Source organism: Dendropsophus ebraccatus, chromosome 1 (genome assembly GCF_027789765.1).
Source record: "Dendropsophus ebraccatus isolate aDenEbr1 chromosome 1, aDenEbr1.pat, whole genome shotgun sequence".
In the NCBI taxonomy this organism is placed as follows: domain Eukaryota; kingdom Metazoa; phylum Chordata; class Amphibia; order Anura; family Hylidae; genus Dendropsophus; species Dendropsophus ebraccatus.
Genome location: NC_091454.1, coordinates 168,750,760 through 168,774,795, shown reverse-complemented (window position 1 = coordinate 168,774,795; position 24,036 = coordinate 168,750,760). Strand labels below are relative to the sequence as shown.

At 42.3% G+C, this 24,036-nt stretch overlaps 1 protein-coding gene across 2 annotated transcripts in view; it reads right to left on the bottom strand.

The window, feature by feature from the left end:
- Nucleotides 1–24,036, bottom strand: part of MAN2A2 (mannosidase alpha class 2A member 2) — a 75,387-nt gene that overhangs the window by 40,626 nt on the left and 10,725 nt on the right. Inside the window, exons 2-5 of one of the 2 annotated variants that reach the window (XM_069984178.1) lie at nucleotides 20,981–21,041; nucleotides 8,943–9,097; nucleotides 5,738–5,995; nucleotides 3,490–3,634 (exon numbers count right to left, since the gene is read on the bottom strand). In XM_069984178.1, coding sequence (XP_069840279.1) covers nucleotides 3,490–3,634; nucleotides 5,738–5,995; nucleotides 8,943–9,074 — 535 coding nt within the window. In that variant the 5' untranslated portion in view covers nucleotides 9,075–9,097; nucleotides 20,981–21,041. The remainder of the gene's footprint in view (nucleotides 1–3,489; nucleotides 3,635–5,737; nucleotides 5,996–8,942; nucleotides 9,098–20,980; nucleotides 21,042–24,036) is intronic. The other variant, XM_069984168.1, reaches the window with a different exon arrangement.

The window sequence follows — 24,036 nt, the reverse complement described above, 5'->3', positions numbered from 1 at the left end:
ATTCCAGTAGGCTTATTATATTCCTGATTTACCTGGTTTAAAGAAGTTGTCCAGCGAAAATCTTTTTCTTTCAAATCAACTGGTTTCAGAACGTATATAGATTTGTAATTCACTTCTATTTAAAAATCAAAAATCTCAAGTCTTCCTCTACTTATCAGCTGCTGTATGTCCTGCAGGAACTCTTTGGGTACAAACACACACACCGTATACGCAGCATATTTTCTGCTGCGATACGCACCAGATACGCACCAGATTAGATCTAAATAACTGAACACAGCATCAAATCTGCACCATCAAATGCTGCAGATCTGCTGCATATACAGTGTGTGTGTTTGTGCCCTTTATTTTCAGTCTGACACAGTGCTTTCTGGTGCCACCTCTGTCTGAGACAGGAACTGTCCAGAGCAGGAGAGGTTTTCTATAGGGATTCCCATGAAAGCCCCTCCTACTCTGGAAAGTTCCATTATATATATATATATATATATATATATATATATATATATATATATTATATTTATATTTCTGCTCAGCTACTCCTGCTATATAATATGATAGCAGATCAGACAGCTTGCTGAGCATGTTCGCTTTAAATGTCAATATAATAAGCCAGTAATAGTAACAGTTATATTTTCAGTGCAGAAAGCCCTTTAATGTCTAGAAGTAATGCTGATATTACATTGCACACACAAGCAATACTGTCAATAAAGGCTAATAGGTTATTTCCGAAAAGGTTTATAAACAGCAGCGGCCGACTGACAGCTAAGATTGTCCTCCGTTGAACCTCAAGTTCCAAGCTGTTGCTCATCTTTTGTTATCATCCAAACCCAGACCTAGTACTAAACTGTCTGCCTCCATAATACGTATACAAATTCTCCTATCTACTATGGTGTATGCACCCGAGCTTTCAAATAAATGATCACTGGTGCCATTTTCCTTAACTCTACCTAGGAGCAGATATCGGGAAATGCACATATAGGGGGGCATTTATTAAGTCCGGCGTTTTTTACGCCGGACTTAAAAATGCCCCCGCAGCTCCGGCGCTACGGAGATTTATGTAGAGGCGCACTGCCTCTACATAAATCCCGTGCGCGCCGGTGCGCACCGCCGAAAACCTACGCCAGCTGAGGACTGGAGTAGGTTTTCGGCGTATATTTGGGTGGAACGGATGGTAAATTGCGCGGACTCTGAGTCCGCACCCTCCGTCCACTACACGCCCCCTTTCGGCCCCCCTGGCGTACTCGGCGGAAAGTGCCGATTTGCGAATATTTTATTCGCAGATCGGCCATTTGCGTATAAAAAAAAAATACGCAAATCGGCACTTTCCGCCGAAAATCATACGTTCGCAGGATGATACATGTGGCCCAAAGTGTTTTTTCCCTGCACTTACTACTGCATCAAGGCTTCACTTCCTGGATAACATGGTGATGTCACGACCCGACTCCCAGAGCTGTGCGGACTGTGGCTGCTGGAGAGGATGATGGCAGAGGGACACTGAGGGACACAGGGCACTGGAGGGGCACTGAGCATCCCTCTGCCATCATCCTCTCCAGCAGCCAGCAGTGTATATTGGTGATTTGTATAACTTTTGGGGGGCAATACAATACTTTAATAAAAATTTTCGCCAGACTTCTCCTTTAACCCATTAAGGACCGGAGCAAATTTTATGAATATGACCTGTGTCACTTTATTCATTAATAACTTCGGGATGCTTTTACCTATCCAGCCGATTCTGAGATTGTTTTCTCGTGACATATTGTACTTCACATTTCTAGTAAAATGGAGTCGATACTTATAATGAATCTTTATGAAAAAAAACAAAATAGCGTGAAAAATTGTGAAAAAATGCATTTTTCCAACTTTAAAACTTTTCTGCTTATACAGAAAATGGTTATGCCACATAAATTATATATTAAATAGCATTAGCAACATGTCTACTTTATGTTGGCAGCATTTATTAAACTATCTTTCATTTATTTTAGACAATAGAAAGTGTAAAACATTAGCAGCAAATTTCCAAATTTTCAGTAAAATTTCAAAATCAGATATTTTTAGGGACCTGTTCAGGTTTAAAGTGCCGGTGGCACCGTGACCACCATTACTTTTTACAGTAATGGCGGTCGGTGCCGTCCTCGGACAGCACCGACCACCATTTTTTTCCGGGTCATCGGGTCCGATTGCCGTGCCCGCTAATCAGGTAATCAGATGCAGCTGTCAAAGTTGACAGCTGCATCCGATTACCTTCTGCAGCACTTCCCCGGTGTCTAGTGGCGGAGATCGCCCCCCACCCGGTACGTTGTCCCGGAGGAGCGATCTCCGCGTTTGGTGCCGGCCGCGGTCTCCACCAAGATGGCGCTGATCCTGGCTCGGCACTCGTTTGTTTTCGGCTGCAGCAGCCGAAAGCAAACGAGTGCCAATTTCATTGATATTTGCTGTATAAGTATACAGCAAAGATCTCAATGAGAGATCAAAGTGTATATACTAGAAGTATTCTTATTAGTAAAAAGCCCCCTCCCCTAATAAAAGTCAGAATCACCCCCCTTTTCCCATGTTTTAAATAAAAGTAAATAAATAAATAAATAAACATGTTTGGTATCGCCGCGTGCGTAATCGCCCGAACTATTAATTAATCACATTCCTGATCTTGCACGGTAAACGGCGTCAGCGCAAAAAAAATCCCAAAGTGCAAAATTGCGCATTTTTGGTCACATCAAATCCAGAAAAATGTAATAAAAAGTGATCAAAAAGTCATATATGCGCAATCAAGGTACTGATAGAAAGAAGGTTAAGGCTCCTAGTGATCTATATACTGTATGCTATTTCTATTTAATTATAACAGCCTCACAATCAGATAATATGAAATAAAATACAGCTACTTGGTAAGAATCTTGTTTACCAGATCCGATAGATACTGGAACACCAAGTCATCCTAAATATCCTTCCCATCCTGTTGGCTAGCCAGCTGAAAGGTACACTGTATTTTGTATATTGTACCAAACTCATTTAGTGCTATAGATCCTGCCCAGGTAGGTGGTTGCTGCCGTGCATGGAATTGTCGAAAGACTCAGAAGATAGCTCTATAGAATTTTTAACAGTATTCTCTATATTTACTACCATTACATCCCATTCTATGCATAATACAGCCATTCAGTCAGCGCTCTCAACAATGCACTGAAAGAAATGAAAAGAAATTCTCGCTTCAGCTGTGTCAGGATCCTGAGCAGTGCTGACATACCCCGAGTCGCTCAGCAACAAATCAAAAAGGTCCCTTTGTGATGGCTGCTGGAGAGTTAAGGGTTAATCTATAGTTGCTGGGTGATTTTGTTCCAAACGGTTATGACATTTGGTTTAAAAAATTCTAAACAAAAGTTCTAATAACCTCCACCCACCCAATCCCACCGCTACAATGGCCGCCAGCTGTGACACCTGCCTGCAGAATAAGGTGGTCTGACATTTACGTCACACAGGTAGAAAGCATATTCATTCTCTTACCTGGATCATTGTGTGAATGAGGCACCACAAAGACCTGCAGAGGTTCGGTTTCCCATTCTGTAGGGTCATACGTGATGTCAAACCCTTGTTTCCACACTCCTCCATCGACATTATCAAAAGGCAACTGTGTGTAGATATCCAGCATCTGTAGGACAAGCATTATATTCCAGTATATGTATAGTACATTAACAGCAACAACTGACAATAACAAGAATGTTGCAGAAAATGCCAAAGCCTTTACATAACAACAAAAAATAAAAAGTTCACAGTTGTCCGCCTGTCCAATGTTACATCAATGGAAGTTTTAAAAGGTTTCTCCACTTTTACACATAAATAGAAGGCTGAGATGGCAGCTGTGTATACTTTTCTTTACTCTTCGGAATAATACTTGTCATTGTAAACAGGGTTTTATGTTAATATGGCAGCATGGTGACTCATTGGTTTGAACCTGGAACTAAGATTTTATGTTCTCCACTAGAATATACTTGTACTTCTTTTAAGTATTCCATTTCCCTTCCACTCTTCAAAACCCAAAGCCAGATGGCTTCATATGACATTGGTCCTGGCAGATAATGTAAATGTATATGTGAGTGTGATATAGGGGGATTACATGAACCCCACCTGCTCTTGCATTGGAGCAGAGGCAGTGAGTGAATATATACCATACACCAGTCACATTGATTTCAATGGGACAGTTTAAAGCATCCGGCATGTTAATAGTGCCGCCGGATCACCAGACACACCGTACGCCAGAACACTGCTTGCTCCTGGATGCTTAAGGTAAAAAAAAAAAAAAAAAAAGCATAGGACAACTGATGCATATCTATCTGCCATCAGTTATCACAAAAGAGGGATACCGGACCGCCGGATATATGTAAACCCAGCCTAACACTGTGAGACAGTACCACCTGCCCAGACATTCTGCCCATCTACCACTGTCAGAGAGCCCTGCCTGCCCCAACATTCTGCCCATCTACCACTGTCAGAGAGCCCTGCCTGCCCCAACATTCTGCCCATCTACCACTGTCAGAGAGCCCTGCCTGCCCCAACATTCTGCCCATCTACCACTGTCAGAGAGCCCTGCCTGCCCCAACATTCTGCCCATCTACCACTGTCAGAGAGCCCTGCCTGCCCCAACATTCTGCCCATCTACCACTGTCAGAGAGCCCTGCCTGCCCAGACCTTCTGCCCATCTACCACTGTCAGAGAGCCCTGCCTGCCCCAACATTCTGCCCATCTACCACTGTCAGAGAGCCCTGCCTGCCCAGACCTTCTGCCCATCTACCACTGTCAGAGAGCCCTGCCTGCCCCAACATTCTGCCCATCTACCACTGTCAGACAGCCCTGCCTGCCCCGACATTCTGCCCATCTACCACTGTCAGACAGCCCTGCCTGCCCCAACATTCTGCCCATCTACCACTGTCAGACAGCCCTGCCTGCCCCGACATTCTGCCCATCTACCACTGTCAGACAGCCCTGCCTGCCCAGACATTCTGCCCATCTACCACTGTCAGACAGCCCTGCCTGCCCAGACATTCTGCCCATCTACCACTGTCAGACAGCCCTGCCTGCCCCAACATTCTGCCCATCTACCACTGTCAGAGAGCCCTGCCTGCCCCAACATTCTGCCCATCTACCACTGTCAGAGAGCCCTGCCTGCCCAGACATTCTGCCCATCTACCACTGTCAGAGAGCCCTGCCTGCCCAGACATTCTGCCCATCTACCACTGTCAGACAGCCCTGTCTGCCCCGACATTCTGCCCATCTCCCACTGTCAGAGAGCCCTGCCTGCCCAGACATTCTGCCCATCTACCACTGTCAGACAGCCCTGCCTGCCCCAACATTCTGCCCATCTACCATTTCTAAGTGATTTCCTCCTGCCCAGACCTTGTCTGACTATGCCATCCAATGTGTTACCATGCTTTGCATTCACCAGCTATTGCTAATGCAGATAACCTTAAATGCAGTTAATTTGCTTTAAACCTCAATCTTCAGTTTAACCCTATGTAGAATCTGTGGCAACCCAAAGGCTTTGTATCTGCTCAGCCAGGCCCCATGTCAGAGATATATACACATACTGGAGAATATTACATTTTGCATCTTACAATGATCATGTGTCACTCTTAAAAAAATATGATTTTTTTTTTTTTAAAACAGCATTATCATTGCTGCAAAAAGTGAAAATTTGATTCCCCCCCTAATCCCAAAATCATGGTATTTTACACAGTTCTTTTAGTTCTTGGTTTACCTGTAAGTCGGTCTTCTGCCCTTTGTTGCCCACAGCAAATTGGCAGTCTTGGGGGGAAATAGAGTAGAAGCTGGGCCGTGGGTCTGGTGGAATTACCCAGCTTCCATTAGGAGTGTGATATGGGAGCAGGATGGGTTGTCCATCAGCATTTGCTGTCAACTCCAGAACAGAATCTTTGATGTGACTGATGATTTCATGGTTCTCCTCCAAAAGTTGTTCAAGTTGCTCTATCCGATTCTGCAAGACGGAAATCTGACTCTGTGGTGAAAAAAGTGTTTTTTTTGTTGTTGTTTTTAATGTAAACATTTAACTGGTAGATAATGTGCTTTATATGTATATGATGATAGTAATAATGATTCTAACCTCCTGCAGAACTACCTTATATAAAGGTAATTTTCAAATCTATTTAACTTTCTGGCACCAACTGATTTGGGAAAACAGTTTTACTGATCAGGTCCTAAGGGTGCCTTTACACTGAGAGATTTATCCGACAGATCTTTGAAGCCAAAGCCAGGAACAGGCTATAACCAGAAAACAGGTCATAAAGGAAAGACTTGGATTTCTCTTCTTTTCAAATCCATTCCTGGCTTTGGCTTAAAAAATCTGTCCGATAAATCTGTCTGTGTAAAGGCACCTTAAAAGTGAACCACCACCAATCCCATACTGATGAAGATTCTAAGGAGAGGCTATCAATGTTATATCCTGGAAAATCCTTAAGGGCCTAGCAACTCCAGGAGTGTTGCTAGAAAGGCTCCCTTGGCCGATAATCAATCAGCCTGTTTGAAAAGTGACAGCAATCAGCAGAGATACGGGAAAACACCTGATCCTTGGCTGATTGCATCTTTGAAGGACTCTTTAAAATTTATCGTTATAGGCTACACATCTTCCTGTGTAAACAGATGATGTGCAATTAATAGCCTCCACCAGCTGTCAGTCATTTCTGAGGAGGTGGGACAGCGGCCTGTAGTTACAGCGGCAGCAGGACAGGAGCGAACATTGCTGCATCACACAGCAGCGCACTAGGTAAGCATGCACTGCTTGTGTGATCTGGAAACTGACAGCAGAGATATATGCATATCTGTGCTGTCAGTTTCCATGGATGCATGAACGATGCAGCAATCGTTCATGCAGCCCAGCTGCTCAATTAATTGTGCCATGTAAAGGCACTGCAAGGGAGCGCAGATTTCATTGATCCATGTTTGTTTTCTTGCACAGACCCGTTCTAGGTCATGTAAAAGGACCCTTTGACTATGTAGGTTATCTGAAGTCAGTAACTACTGTACTATGTGCTACAGCTTTATCCAACAATCTGATAATGTCTGCTAGCCTGTATGAGAGATGGCAGAAAGCACAGCAGATTAATGTAGCCCCAGCATAGATATATCAGTGGTAGCCTGATATAAAAACATGTAATCAATACATTTTGTGATCTTGCAAAAACTGTATAATGTCAGGGGCATTTTAGGTGGATTTTTGTACCACTATTTGATTTGGCATATAGTATGACATATAGTTACATTCTATAAACACACTTCCAAAATCAAAGCACGTATATGGTATATCTGTCTGCAGTAAAGCATGCATATATCTGTCTGCAGTAAAGCATGCATATATCAGTCTGTAGTAAATATGTATATATTTATATATTATATGTGTATATAAGCATATATATCTGTCTGTAGTAAAGAATGTATATATCCATCTGTAGTAAAGCATGTAAATATCTGTCTGTAGTAAGGCATGTATATATTAGTAGTAAGGCGTGTATATATCTGTAGTAAGGCATGTATATATCTGTCTGTAGTAAAGCATGTATATATCTGTCTATAGTAAAGCATGTATATATCTGTCTGTAGTAAGGCGTGTATATATCTGTAGTAAAGAATGTATATATCTGTCTGTAGTTAAGCATGTATATATCTGTCTGTAGTAAAGCATGTAAATATCTGTCTGTAGTAAGGCGTGTATATATCTGTAGTAAAGAATGTATATATCTGTCTGTAGTAAAGCATGTATATATCTGTCTGTAGTAAAGAATGTATATATCTGTCTGTAGTAAAGCATGTATATATCTGTCTGTAGTTAAGCATGTATATATCTGTCTGTAGTTAAGCATGTATATATCTGTCTGTAGTTAAGCATGTGTATCTCTCTCTCTCTCTGTAAAGTAAAAAATGTATGCGCCTCATTGTGTGAACAAAGCATTTATATGCTCGACCTGAATCTTAGATCTGGTGTGAATGTGACAAGTTTATAGGGCAGAAATGGTTCTAACATGGACTACGGAAATGTTATAATCAGGTTAATAGTAAAACATCTTATTCAGAGCTGGACACATTCCCGGATCCAGGTAGCCAATATGCCCTCTAGGTAGCCTTATCTGTCAGACTACTAAAAGGCTGATGTTACAGCATCACAGATCCCCTTTGAGCAGTTAGATTAATGGACAGGTCAGGATTTGTGGTTGTACATTGGTCTATTACACCTGTATAAATATTGCCAAAGGGTCCTATTTTCTCCCAGAGTGATCAGCCTGGCTGCTGATCTTTCCTGTATTTTGTCCCTGAATAATACTGCCAGTATTTTACAGTGATGCCGTGTATAGTTCTGTAAGTCATTGAGCTATCACCAAGGTATTACAGGAGAAATTCTCAGATTCTGCACCTACCATCCATACGATCCTCACCACTATTTATATTGGATAAAGAGACATATTTTTGTACTTTTATACATTCATCTTTTAGAAACTGTGAAATCAGGCTTCATGGTATTATATGTTCCTCCTTCTGCAAGGAGGAACAGGGAAAAGGAGGTCGTGCAGAGGTGTATGGGAAAAAGGCATTATGTAAGCACATTGAATACATCACAGCAGAAAATGTGTCACTGCTCCATAAAAGTGAAATATGGAGATTAGACAGTAAGTAAAAAATGAAGGTCATAAATGTAAAGCCCGTCTGGAAGCATACAGAGTTACTTGGGGCAGAAAGGAAACATGGAATTCAATTCAGTGCTGCAGTGTAAATATTTTATAGGTGTATACAGCAACCTATATACATGTGAGATCTAGCAGCGCTTTATAAAGAGCTGTAATCAGATCCCAGGAATGGTTCAATAAGCAAGTGACCTTCAATTCTTTGCTCACAGTCCTCTAGGTCCTTATGTGTCGATGGTCAATGGTTAAACATTGATTGGCATCTTCTCCTACCCTGGGAAAGTTGCCTCCGTTCTGTCTCCTGGGAGGGTCGTGTTGCACTTTGTCCAGCATAAGATACAAAGAGAAGACGGCCACGCAAAAGATGGCCGCTCCACACACAGTCACCTGCTTCTTCAGTTTCATCCCTGGGAGCTGTAAGAACAGACCTGGAAGAAGATCACACAATACCGCATCCTTAAAAGAGCCGCTTTACATAAGTTTTTCCTGAAAACATTTGCATATTTATAATCAGCTTACCGAAAAAGACAACCGATATAAGATGAGCTATAATCAGTAAAAGATATGTCTAAAATTACATAATTCCTCTACTTATTTGAGATCTATCTGTGGAAATCTAGGAGTCTATTTACATGCCGTATATAGATAAGGAACGTGCACAAAGCAAAAACAAATAACTATTTCTTCAAATGGAGAAGCCTAGAAATAAAGCATTAAAAAAAAAGTAAGGCCATGTTCACACACCGTCAAAATGAACAACAGCAGTTATAAAATAACAGACATCATTTGCTGTTAAATGACGGCTGTCCAATTAAAATGGCCATTATTTTGACGGTGTGTGAACATAGCCAAAAAGGTTTAAAAAAAACACAAAAAAACACTAGGAATGGTGTCAGAAGTTACTACCCTTCGAGTCTTGCCACACCACTGCTATTAACACCACAGAAATATTACATTCTCTTGTGTTGGGTCCTAAAATTACAAATTAGTAGTAAAAGTAGGCAGGAGTAAAAGAGGCAGAATTTACTAGAGGTGTCCGCTTCAATGGGATTTCTCTTGCACACCTGCGCGAGCAGACGCAGAAGAGAAATCCCATTGAAGCAATAGGACAGGCAGAATGACAAGCAGAATCCGCTCGTAAATTCTGCCTCTTCTACTCAGTGTGCAAGGGCCCTTGCTCTAATCTACTATTTGTAGATGTTCACACTGCACACTGCAATCTGGGACAGAAATTCTGGGGGTAGCTTTGTGTTTCTAGACTAGCTATCGTGGGCACAGATTAGTGCCAATGAATGGGGTTTAATCAGAGACCGGCAATTTGCTCCAAATAACTGACGTCACCTATTTCTATGTATCTAAATTGTCTGCTCTAAAAGATCTGCACCACAAGTCACAGTATGAACTGTTGTGCACATCTCCATTGAAATACATTTACATTAAATACATATTTTTTTGCGTATCCCTATGTCCAAAACCATTGCATACAAAGTGTAAATCTATAAATATTAAAATGTTCAATAATAAAGTATCCATTTATATTATCACAACTGCTTAGATCCCTTTTCTAAACTTCATAGGGTCAGAGGTTTTATGTCTAAATGATACAAATTACACTGTCATCATTTTACTCAAAGTGATATTTTCAGTGCATTTCAGGCAATCTGAGCTGTCTCTGAAAGCAGGGGATTCTGGAAGACATAATTGCTTGTAATACAGATCACCCATGTGTACCGGCTCGAGCATTCCTCATTTGTTCACAGCTTTAGCTCTGTCATTAAAATAACCTTAGCGCTCTGGATGTTCATGTTCATTAACACTGAGCATTCTGCTTGCTCAGCCTATGGAAAATTAAGCATCCCTGTACACCAATAACGAGCCACCGAGAGAATATATTAACAACGCACATACTATATGGAGAAAAGTATTAGGACACCTACTAATCACTACATTTACGTATTTTCTTCAGTCCCATTGGCACAGGTGTATCAAATCCAGCACCTACCAATGTACTGTAGTCTGCCTGTACAAACATTTATAAGAGAACGGGTTATTCTAAAGAGCTCACTGGCCACCATTGTAGTCCTGTACTAGGACGCCACCGCTGCCATTTCTTCCCTCCTAGTTCTTCCACCATCAGCTGTGAATGCTCTTAGTGTGAAGTGCTGGCATTTAGGAAACACAGAAACTTGGCCACAAGGTAGAGCAGGTCACCAAGTGCTGAGGTGCAGTGAAATAATTAACAATTGGAACATGGATTGGATTAGACCCCTTAGTCAATGTGAAGGGGAATCTTAAAACTAATGTAATATCGGGTACATCGCTTTTGGATTTTTCGGCGTGGGGATGCCAGTGACATAGTCCTTTTTTTAAACCTGCCCCCAGTGCTCCATGCCGGGTCAGTGCTTGGGAATAGATCGGCGCAGTGTGCAGGAACCAGGCGGCGGATCAAAAAAAAAAAAAAAAAAGAAAAAAGCTGTGTCACTGGCATCCCTGCACCAGCCACGATCCATTAAGGTAAAAATCCTAATGGAATGAACCTGATGGTACATTTGCTTTCACGATTTGCATACCAAGACTGGACAACTGTATGCTTCCAACTATGTGGAAACATTTTGGATTTGGTCCTTTTCTGTTCCACCATGATTTTGCCCCAGTGCACAAAGCAAGGCATGGTTGGGTGAGGACACTAAACCTGACTGGCCCACACAGAACCCTGACCCATCATTTGGGAAGAACTAGAATGGAGATTACCAGCCAGGCCCTCTTTCCCAACATCAGTGTCTGACCTCATTAACGCTCTTGTGGATGAACGGACAAAAATTCCCACAGACAAAGTTATATCCAGCACATGTACCCATGCACAAATATACAGTCACACTGATCTAGATAGTTGTTATGGTAGGATCTCCAACATTTTAGGAATGGTAACTGTGATTTGTTAAAATGTAGTAACATGTAAAGGTAAATATTGCAGAAAAATATATATAGATGTATTCATTTAACTGTATATTTTATACATTGTAGAGTTAGTAAAATCTGGGGCAAACTCCAGAACAAACAAACAGCTTGCCCTAAAATTCACAGTGATAGCTCTGTAGCATGTCATTTGGGGTTTTGGTTAGTCTCTAAGGCCTGGTTCACATCTGCCCTTAAATTTCAGCTTTTCTATTCCATTATCAGAACAGCAAAATGAAAACAGCAGTGCTATAATGGATCTTACTGACTTTAATGGAATCCGTCAAGAGGTATATCCCTTTATCGGCGAAAGTAGCACTGCACGCTGTGCTAGTTTTTCCAGCTTTTTTATGTTACCTATAATGGAGGCTTCAAATGGAGCAGATGTGAACCTAGCCGTATACATGCATGGATCCGCACCATAATATATACAGATAAATTTAAGCATTTTTTAAAAGGGAGTAATGAACTTAGCAGGGAGGGAAGAGCAAAGAATGACCCTGGTCAGTGGAAAAGGGGCAGTTTTCTCTGATAAGATATATTCCAAAATTTCTTACATTTTCTTGTTCTATTGATTTATGCAAAGTTTGCTGAAAGTGTAACTGAAAAACTCAGTAAGGAACTGTAAACTTTTTAATACAATAATTCTGTTAAGGCAAAGTCCTCTAAACTTCACTTTATAATAAAAGGTTTAGAGAGGTTTAAAAATTCCTCTCCTCAGTGCTTAAGTTCATAGAAGGGCATCCCTCCAATGTCTGTAGTATGAATGGGCCACCAGAATCGTTCTCTAGCCATAACCAGCGATTTTTTAGCGAACAATTCTGAGGTTATTACATTCACTGATTACTGTTATGAACAATCGTTTTACGCCAATATATGGTCGCTAATCGTTCCTCAGGACAACCCACACAACAACATGTTTTATCGGCAAACGACTTATTACACGAGCAAATATGCAAACAAAATAGCGAATAAGCGAAATACCAACAATAATTTTTCAACATGTAAAAAGACCATAATGAACGATTTTTCATTAGTTGTTTCATTGTTAGGTGTTATTACACGGACAGATAATCGTTCATTTCAATCATTTTAGCGAATTTCTAAACGATAATCATTCCGTTTAATAGGGCCTTTACATTGTATAGAGAGACCATCATCACTGTAGCTGTGTAACATATGTGGTGGCTGTATCGGGAAAGTCTGTATAAAATGCTGCTCTGTGCAGTGTATAGGTGTCACCTACATAAGGAAGTGGGGCATCCATATACAGACTGGAGCTTTAGTGAAATATTTATATGCAGTGGCACTTAGTTCAGCAGAGACGGTTTTTTCCCCTTTTAATTAAACATCATATTACAAAACTTTCTTCAAGAAGACTTTGCTCATACCATGCCATAACAGTATACAGTGGTACCTTGGTTTAACCCTTTGAGGACTAGGCCCAAAATGACCCAGTGGACCGCGCAAATTTTGATCTTTGCGCTTTAGTTTTTCCCTCCTTCCCTTCTAAGAGCTCTAGCACTTTCAGTTTTCTATCTACAAGACCATGTAATGGCTTGTTTTTTACAGGAATAGTTGTACTTTGTAATGGCGTCTTTCATTTTACCATAACATGTATGATGGAATTCCAAATATATTATTTATGAAGATATAAATAGGTGAAATCGTAAAAAAGAATGCAATATGGTAACGTTTGGGGGGTTCCTGTGTCTACGTAATACACTATATGGTAACAGCGACATGATACTATTACTCTATAGGTCAGCCCGAACACAACCATATGCAGGTTTACACAGATTCTCTAATGTTTATATATATATATATATATATATATATATATATATATATATATATATTTTTTTTTTTTTTTTTTTTTTTAAATGAAATCCTTTTTTTTGGCAATTAAATATTAATAAAATGGGCCTATTGTGACGCTTATAACGGTTTTAGTTTTTCACCTACGGGGCTGTATGGGGTGTAATTTTTTCCGCCATGATCTCTAGTTTTTAATAATTCCATATTTGTGAAGATCGGACGTTTTGATCACTTTTTATTATTTATTTTTTTATATATAATGTAACATAAAATCAGTAATCCGCACACTTTTTTCCCTCTTTTCGTGTATGACGTTTGCAATGACGCTTGTTATAGTTTAATAGATCGGACAATTACGCACGCTACGGTATATTATATGTTTATTTATTTATTTTTATATGTTTTATTTATATAATAGGAAATGGGGGGTGATTTAAACTTTTATTGGGGGAGGGGTTTTGGGGTTGTGTGTTGGTGTTTTTAACTCTTTTTTTTTTTTTTATACATTTTAAGTCCCTTTGGGGGACTTCTACATACACTATTTTTATTTTAGACACTGATGATTGCTATGCCATAGGCATAGCACTGATCAGTGTTATCGACGATCTGCTCATTGAGCCTGCCTGTGCAGGCTCAGTGCAGCAGATCGGACGATCGGACCGCAGGTAGGCAGATAAGAGACCTCCGGCGGTCCGTTTTACCGATCGGGACCCCCGCAGTTACACTGCGGGGGTCCCGATCGGTAAGTGACCGGGGACTCACCCTGTCACTTACAGTTAAACGATGCAGCGTGTCATTACCGGTGAGGTAGGGCTGGGCGATATGGCCAAAAAATTAAATCTCGATTTTTAAAAAATTTTGGACGATTCTCGATTTAAATCTCGATTTTTTTGTTTTTGCTAAATAAATAGGACATTTTTCTCCCTGCAGCATCAGATACGATTTTATTGACGTTTGAGACAACTATATTGTTTCCCAGTGTAACAGTGCTCCTCCTGTGCCCCCATGTAGTAGACAAACACATTGTGTGCCCCATATAAGTAGTTTTCCCAAATATGTGCCCTATGTACTCTGTGCCCCCATATAGTATAGGCGATCTTCTTTGTGCCTTCATCTAGGTAGGGAGTAGTAGTGAGGGTATAGTGGATAAGGGGTGTAATAGTACAGGTAAAGATGAGGAGTGTGGTAGTAGTACAGGTATAGATGATGGGTGTAGTAGTACTACTGAGGGGGTATGGGGTGGACTGGGGGTCACTGAGTGGGTATGGGGCAGGCTGGGGGTCACTGAGGGGTATGAGGCAGGCTGGGGGTCACTGAGGGGTATGAAGCAGGCTAAGGCTCACTGAGGGGTATGGGGCAGGCTGGGGGTCACTGAGGGGTATGAGGCAGGCTGGGGGTCACTGAGCGGTATGAGGCAGGCTGGGGGTCACTGAGGGGTATGGGGCAGGCTGGGGGTCACTGAGGGGTATGGGGCAGGCTAAGGGTCACTGAGGGGTATGAGGCAGGCTGGGGGTCACTGAGGGGTATGGGGCAGGCTGGGGGTCACTGAGGGGTATGGGGCAGCTGAGGGGACACTGAGGGGTATGGGGCAGGCTGGGGGTCACTGAGGGGTATGAGGCAGGCTGGGGGTCACTGAGGGGTATGGGGCAGGCTGGGGGTCACTGAGGGGTATGGGGCAGCTGAGGGGACACTGAGGGGTATGGGGCAGGCTGGGGGTCACTGAGGGGTATGAGGCAGGCTGGGGGTCACTGAGGGGTATGGGGCAGGCTGGGGGTCACTGAGGGATATGAAGCCGGCTGGGGGTCACTCAGGGGTATGGGGCAGCTGAGGGGACACTGAGGGGGTATGGGGCAGCTGAGGGGGTATGGGGCAGCTGAGGGGACACTGAGGGGGTATGGGGCAGCTGAGGGGACACTGAGGGGGTATGGGGCAGCTGAGGGGACACTGAGGGGGTATGGGGCAGCTGAGGGGGACTAGGCAGGCGTGGTAAAGTGTCAGGACTGCGCGGTGAGGTGCAGGGCCGGCAGTCAGGAGAGATGTGGTACCGGCGGCTCCAGCCTCTTCACAGAGCCGCGGCTGACCTCTCCCGCCCCTTACACGTTAGTGCCGCGCTGAGCTGCGTCCCGCTCTCTTACTGTCACACGTGCAGGTCCCGTTCTGTGGAGGAGGCGGCAGGGATCGCGCCGCCCGCAATGATTTTTTGTGAAAATCGAATTTACGATTTTCACAAAAAATCAAATCGATTCTAACTGTCTGGGCGATTAATCGAATTAATTCGATTAATCGCCCAGCCCTACGGTGAGGTCCCGGCTGCTCATTGCAGCCGCCCCCACCTGCTATGAAGCGCGCTCCGCTCCGGAGCGCGCTTCATAGCTCAGGACGTACCGGTACGTCCAGAGTCGTCTGGGGACAGACTTCCAGGACGTACCGGTACGTCCTAGGTAGCCTAGGGGTTAAGAGTAAAACTAGCGTTTTGCTAGAGCTCATAGTTTTTCAAAAATGTAACTTGGTTTAAGAGCATTGCTTTGGTTTAACAGCTCCCTGTACTGTGTGGGAGGGAACGTTGGGGAGGGTTCAGGGTCTGCATAGCGGGGTCTACAGCACTGTACTCTGACACAGAAAGTCTCCCTCACCTTCCAAATCATAGCAGATGCACGTCAGGCTGGGGCTTGTATCAGGGGACAGGACTGTGTAGGTAATCTCTCCATAGCTGTAACCCCTTTCTACCTGGACAGAGAGTGCTGCATGTATGTGCCCACATCTGCCCTGCTCATTCCTTCATGCTCCCTGCAGTCTCTGTCAGCCCTCTCTTCCCATCCTCTCCATTCCTGCTATAATCTGCCTGCCCTTACATTCAGCCATTCACACTGCTGGCATAATGTGCATGCCCTTACACTCAGCTATACACCCTGCTGCTATAATGTACCTGCACTCAAACTCAGCGATACACACTGCCGCTATAATGTGCCTGCACTTACACTATACATACTGCTGTATAGAGAGGTTTCTGTCACAGTCCTCCTGCACAGCTCTGTGCTTTTCACTTTCTGATTGGTCCACGCTGAGCACACACCCCTTTCCCGATTGCTCTCTGCTTCTCTATTCTAGTCTGTTGTACTATGCTACTGCATTATGGGGATCTGCACCTCCATTTATGTATCTAGAAACTGCTGCTGTTTTTTCACCCTTATGCACTTACTATACATTATACACCACATGCTGATTGCTATACTGTGCAGTAACTTATAATATGACATAATTAGCCTTTTAAACGTTTGTTTCATTTGTTCTACATGTTATTCAGAATAGAAAAAAATCATTATTTTTGGGGTGTGGAACCAATTGTGATTTGGATTACAAGCACGGCCCCGGAAGGAACCACTGTATATAACTTCAGTGGAAATATTACTACTGTTACTTTGTTAGCATGCCCTATACCAGGGGTGAGGAACCTTCGGCCCTCCAGCTGTTGCAAAACTACAATTCCCATCATGGAACAGCTGCCGGGCCTAAGGGCCCTTTTACACAGAAAGATTATCTGACAGATTATCTGCCAAAGATTTGAAGCCAAAACCAGGAACAGACTATAAACAGAGACCAGGTCATAAAGGAAAGCCTGAGATTTCTCCTCTTTTCAAATCCAGTCGTGGCTTTGGCTTCAAATCTTTGGCAGATAATCTGTCAGATAATCTTTCTGTGTAAAAGGGCCCTAAGGTTTCCCATCTCTGCCCTATACAGATTACAATAAAAGAAAGCAAGATGTATCTTACATTTTACTGAAAAGAATAGTACAAGGGTTTTTTGTGTACATAGAGAGCGAGGAGAGAGAGGGAAAGAGATAGAAAAAAGAAGAAGTGTGATTGGACGATGCAGATACATATAATGAACCTATCTTTTATAATCACATAGAAGAAATCCATGATTTAATAATGCATAAGGATCCCTGTGACACGTACATTAAGTGTAGCCTGGGCCAGACAGATTTATTCTTTTCATTTACGTTAGTCTTTTAATGGCTATCTTGGGATTTTCTTTTATCGCTAATTCAGTAATTATTGTTCATAGAAAAGAAAAACTCATTTACTTGCTTAATTGTATTTTCTTTAAAGAGTGACCCTCGGAAACAAATAAGTGACCTTCCTGAAGACTGGCCACGTATCTCAGCACACATCCAAACACGCCGCCTCTTTTCTTCCTTTAAACACATAAATCTACTGGTGGCCTGGGAAGAGAAGACCCCATTCTGCCTCGTAGCCAGTTCAGGCATTGCTTGTGTCCTACTTATTATAATCCCATGTTAATGATAGGCAGAGAGCAAGGGATATTTTTAGCTACAGTTCTGGATTTGTGACAAAAAGCATATACTATACCAGGTAAGGGTGGTGTAACGCTTATACCAGCATGTGTAATTATTACAGACAATCTGAACGGTATTAACATTGGGCCAGGACTGTACAATTATCATGTTCAAAGGTTGCAATAATAAAAGATGTAAAATACCAGCTACTTGGAGTTGCTTTAGGGCATGTTCTGCAAATCTCTTCTGACTCTGAATGGGGTTGTTTCTGCATCATGTGCATGAGATTCATCAGACCTCCAGGCAACCCTATCACCTAGCCTTCTACTTTGTGGTTAACCGAACGCAGCACCATACATTTTGTAGTGGTTGTACCTTGTATTGCAGCTCACGTGTGCATCTGACAGATTTTTAATTTTAATTTCTCTTCTTTTGAAATCTATTTCTGGTTTTGGCTTCAACAATCTGTCGGATAAATCTGTCTGTGTAAAGGCATCATAATTCACTTGAAGAGCTGCAGTACCAGGCACAGCCACTATAAAATTATATGACACTGTGCTTAATAAGCAACAAAACGGAGTGCATTGGCTCCTTTAATCAGCTCATCAGTAAAGTGTGGAAAGTCCGACCCCACTGATCCAGATATTGAAGAGTTATCTTAAAAAAGGTCATCAATATCAATATCTTGGAATAACCCTTTAAAAAATGCTACTTATGCACTTTGTAGGAAAACTACAAGATGCTTTCATTGCTTAAAGGGGTTATCCGGCGAAAAAAATTATTCACAGAATAACACACATTACAAAGTTATACAACTTTGTAATGTATGTTATGTCTGTGAATGGCCCCCTTCCCCGTGTCCCACCACTCCCACCCGTGTACCCGGAAGTGTGGTGCGCTATACATTACCTGTCACGTGCCGACCACGGTCTCCGATCCTCAGCAGTGACGTCTTCTTCGGGAGGCCAGCGGATCTTCCCGAGTGCTGGCCGCCCTCTGCAGCGTCATCCGAAGCTCAGCCGCGACTGGCTGAGCATAACTGTGCTCAGCCAATCGCGGCTGAGCAGCTGATGACGTGGCCGCGTCATCAGCCGCTCAGCCGCGATTGGCTGAGCACAGTTATGCTCAGCCAATCGCGGCTGAGCTTCGGATGACGCTGCAGAGGGCGGCCAGCACTCGGGAAGATCCGCCGGACTCACGAAGAAGACGTCACTGCTGACGATCGGAGACCGTGGACGACACGACATGCGGTGAGTATAATGCACCACACTTCCGGGTCTAGCGTGGGTGGGGGGAAACACGGGGAAGGGGGCCATTCACAGACATAACATACATTACAAAGTTGTATAACTTTGTAATGTGTGTTATTCTGTGAATAATTTTTTATCGCCGGACAACCCCTTTAAGGGTAATTGTCCCTTCTTAAAGGGGAAGATAATGATAAAGTCAAGTTAACAGGGTTATCCAGGGTTAAAAGAAACAAAAACAACAAACATTGTTGCTTTTATTCAAAAACAGTGCCACACCTGTCCTAAAGTTAAAGGGGTAGTGCGGTGTTTCAAAATTATTCACTAAATAATACACATTACAAAGTTATACAACTTTGTAATGTATGTTATGTTAGTGAATGGCCTCATCATAGTACGTTTCCGAAATTGCTCAGATTCCCCCCCCCCCTTCACGAAGGTCCAGTGCCATCTACAAAACATGGAGAACATGCTAAGCCACTGCTTGATTGACTCTTTATAGGACTTTCAAAGATGGCTGAGTGTCACAGCTCCCAGCTGTACCGAAGCCCCATAAATAGTAAATAAATCAGTGCCCAAGCATATGATTAATAGGTGTCCCAGTGGTCAGACTCCAGAGACCAACAACTTATCACCTATCCTGTGAATAGGTGATGCCACTGAGGGGGTTTATTCTTGGGATTAGGGATGGACCGAACAGAGTTTAGTTCAGGTTCGTACGAACCCGAACCCTTGGTAATGATTCCCACTGTCTGCCCGCTCCGTGCAGCGGGCGGATCCAGCGGGGGGACCACCTGGAAAACTGGGATACAGCCATAGCCATAGGCTGTATCCCAGTTTTCCAGGCGGTCCTCCCGCTGGATCAGCCCGCTGCACGGAGCGGGCAGACAGCGGGAATCCAATGCCGAGCGTTCGGGTTCATCCGAACCCGAACCTCGGCGGGTTCGGACCATCCCTACTTGGGATATATCTTTAAGTGTTATTATTTAAAAAAATTTTTTTGATATTGTTAATGCATTGTTGGTAGTGGTACCAATGAAGTATGAATTTCTTTAAAGGGAAACATAAAAGAAAGCTTCTAGTCTGCTGATATGTTCTTATAGCCCAAGGGCTATAGTTTCTTACCTTCATCCTCAGCACAGTTTTCAGGATATTAGCAGTTTATTCACTCATCTAATGAGGCATTCAGAGCCGGTCCGTTCTGCTGGTATTCACTAGAAGGGCCCGGCCGGCTGGGAGGACTGGTACACTGGTAATGATATCCCCCCCCCCCCCCAGTGCACAAAAGCACCTTAGTAGCATAGGGAATAAACTGCTAATATTCCAAACTTCACCTTACCTTCACCCTCAGGACCGTGTGCGCTATAGGGACATATGGAACAGGTTACATTCTTCTTTTTGCCTTTTTGAGATTTTAAACTGTAGCTTACTAGTGTATATACCATATCTATACACCTATTTATTAATGGTTGCATGTTGTATGGTTTGAACAGCCCCTCCTCATTTTAAAGGTGACTACAGTAGTCCTTTTGTCTGAGTTGGCTCCATCGATCAGCTATCTTTGTGGGAACTGTTCTTTCCCCTTACATAGGACGATTGTCATTTAAAAAATCGTTAGATTGTTTGGATTTAAACGATAATCGTGTAAATCGTGTAGATTTCGTGTAGTAGCAGGCAATGATTAAACGACTAACGAGAAATTTGATAGGATCTGGACCTATTTTCTTTGTTGATCGATCACAAATTGTTCTAACATTGTTCAGTGTAATAACATGTTGTTCTGTCGTTCCCTGGTCTACTAGCCAAGAAAGGACAAACTCAAGAACGACCATAAGTAACAATCATTGTCCTGTGTAATAAGGTGAACGATTTAAGATAGTTTATCATAGCAGGCATTTGAGATTGTTTATCGTTAATCGACGAAAAATCGCCCAATGTAATACCACCCTAAGAATAAGCACTGTCTGCCACCATAGGGATCAAAACATATTTACTGTTTTTAGTTGATGCTAAAGGTCCTCCAGAGCTAAGAGCTATACTGGATGTAGTCTTGGCCTAAGCAAATAGAAAGGGGATCCTATGAAGAACATTCAGCACTGATAATATCTAGGCTAAGGCGTGAGTAAAGTGCCTACGTGAACCAGTCAGTCATCACACAGAAGCGTGTTGGCCATTTTCAAGTGACTTATTTTTAGTACAAGGTTGTAGACGCAAAAGAGCTAGTAATATGCAAGCTGTTCATTCCTTTGGAACTGTGCCCACCGAAGCCTGAAGAGCCCTTAATGTAGTGATGGTTGCAAGCACATTGCACACTAAGCCCAATTACTAACCTATATCTGGATGGAAACTCTGCACTTTACAATCAGTAATCACGTCTAGTCCGTAACCTTTTGTTATCTTTACTGTAAAGTACAGCACAGGAAACACTGGTTTCTATAGGGACCTCTGAAATCACTAGGTTTCCCGCAGCCACAGTAATAGCTTCAAATTGCAAAGATATATGTAATTTTTCAACAAAATACCTAAATGGAATTAAATATAATAAAATTTTTAAATCTTCTAAAACAGCCTAGGGGGAATTCTGCCAACCTAAGATTCCCAGCAGCCCTGCATGCTGTACCGAATTACCAACTTATCATCATGTAGGCAGAGATTCTCTCACACCTTAGACTCCACCCAAGTTGGCCGCACTTTACAGCATGTAAGACCGGAACGTGTTTAAAGCATGATTTTCATGAAGTCTAGTATCTTATCCTTTAGCCTCCTCTGATATTGTTCTCTTATCCGAATGGCAATGTGAGTGCCTATTTAATATGTAAATACACATAAGAGCAAAATTACATGATCCTGCTGATTTCACCTGGTGGGGGTATGCGGAATTTCCCCCAACTGATGATGTCAGGGAGAAGTAAGAGCAGGCATGGCAGCAGAGAGCACTGCGTCAGACTGGAAAAAAACACCACTTCCTGCAGGACATACAGCAGATGACTTGAGATTTGATTAGAAAATAATTTATTTCCTCCTGAGTACCTCTTTAACCCCTTAATGACTCATGGCGTATCTCATATGTCATGGCGCCATAAGAGAGGTTCAGAGAGGGGCCGCGCCGCGACCCGCAGCCCAGGACTGTGGCTATTAGCGGGCGCGGATGATCAGCGCACCTGCTAATAAGGACATTTAAATGCAGCTGTCAGACATGACAGTTGCATTTAAATGTCTTGCTGAGTGCCATCCCTGGTGTCTAGTGGCTGGATCTCCCCTCCGGAGGGGAGATCCCTTCTTCTGAGCCGGTCAGGGCTCAGTGTCGGACTGATGCCGATCCTGGCTCGGCAATTGCTGCATCTGGTCTGCTGCAGACCAGAGCAATACAGCACCAATCTGATGGATCGGTGCTGTATTAATATTTTATCTATGACAGATCAGTGTAGTTGTATTAGAAGTCCCCCAGGGGGACTTCTAATCAATGTGTATGTTAAAAAAAACAAACACCTTTTTTATTAATAAAAAATCCCCTCCCCTAATAAAAGTATGATACACCCCCTTTTCCCATTTAATAAATAAACATATTTGGTATCACCGCGTGCGTAATCGCCTGAACTAGGAAATTATCACATTCCTGATCATGCACAGTAAATGGCGTAAGTGCAAAAAGATTCCAAAGTGCAAAATTGTGCATTTTTGGTCGCATCAAATCCAGAAAAATTGTAATAAAAAGCGATCAAAAAGTCGCATATGCGCAATAAAGGTACCGATAGAAAGTACATGTCATGGCACAAAAAATGACATAGCCCCATAGACCAAAGGATAAAAGCGTTATAATTATGGGTAATAGAGCAATTTTAAGGAACATTTAGGTAATTTTTTTAAAGATTTTAATCTTTTAAAAGCAGTAAGATAAAAGAAAAGTTATGCAAGTTACATATCATTTCAATCGTAACATCTTGAGTAACATGTATAACATGTCAGTTTTACCATAGGGTGAACGGCGTAAACAACCCCCCTAAATAAAAAAAAAAATTGTGTTTTATTTTCTATTGCACCACACAATTTTTTTTCTGGTTTCACAGCATACTTTATGCAAAAATTAAGTCTGTCATTGCAAAGTACAATTAGTTTCCCAAAAAATAAGGGCTCATCTGTAGGTGAAAGAATACAAGTGCTATGACCTTTTAAACACAGGGAGGAGAAAACGAAAGCGCAAAACTGAAAATTGGCTCAGACCTTAAGGGGTAAATATAAATACCCAATCACTTAGTTTAATTGCCCTCTACCAACAGAGAACACTCTCTTCACACTCACACAGGGGAGACTATAATCCCTGAGCCTGGCAGAGATCTACAAAAAAAAATAAAAAAGTATATATTATATATATATATATATATATATATATATATATATATATATATATATATATAAAATCAAAATCTTTTTAAAACCTGGCACTTTTTTTTGCCCTGCTCCCTTTTCCTGCATCCAATTTACCATGATTTATAAAAGCAAATCATGAGCTGGCATAGATTTGTGAGACTGAACCATGGCAGCCTCAGGTTCGCTGGATTAAATGAGTGGCGTGTGCTGGTCTTTAATAGTTGTGGGCCATATAACAATTCACACGACAATGACTGAAGGTGTATGGCCAGAATCCTAAGATGAACAGTTATGATCAGCTGATCCACAATAACACATCAGCTGTAAGGCAGTCACATAGAATAGCAAATGGCCCAAACAAAGAGGATAAGATAAAATGGTGTCATGATTCCTGATATCCGTAATAGTGAGGTTACAACCATATCCTGGTTATGTCACTGCATGCTAGTGTTCACAATCAGAGGTCATCTGGGTCACCACAAACACAACCCAAAACCCTGGTGATAGAGTTATCGGTCAGATCTGACATCGCTCCTTATCTTATATTTACATGCAGCTCTCAGGGAGGGACATTAAAAAGATATTAAATGTGCTTAGGTTACTCCTTACAAGCCTGGGCCTATCCCTCGCTATATTTTAGACACCCTGATTATATCTACATCATAAATTTCCCAGTTCTTTC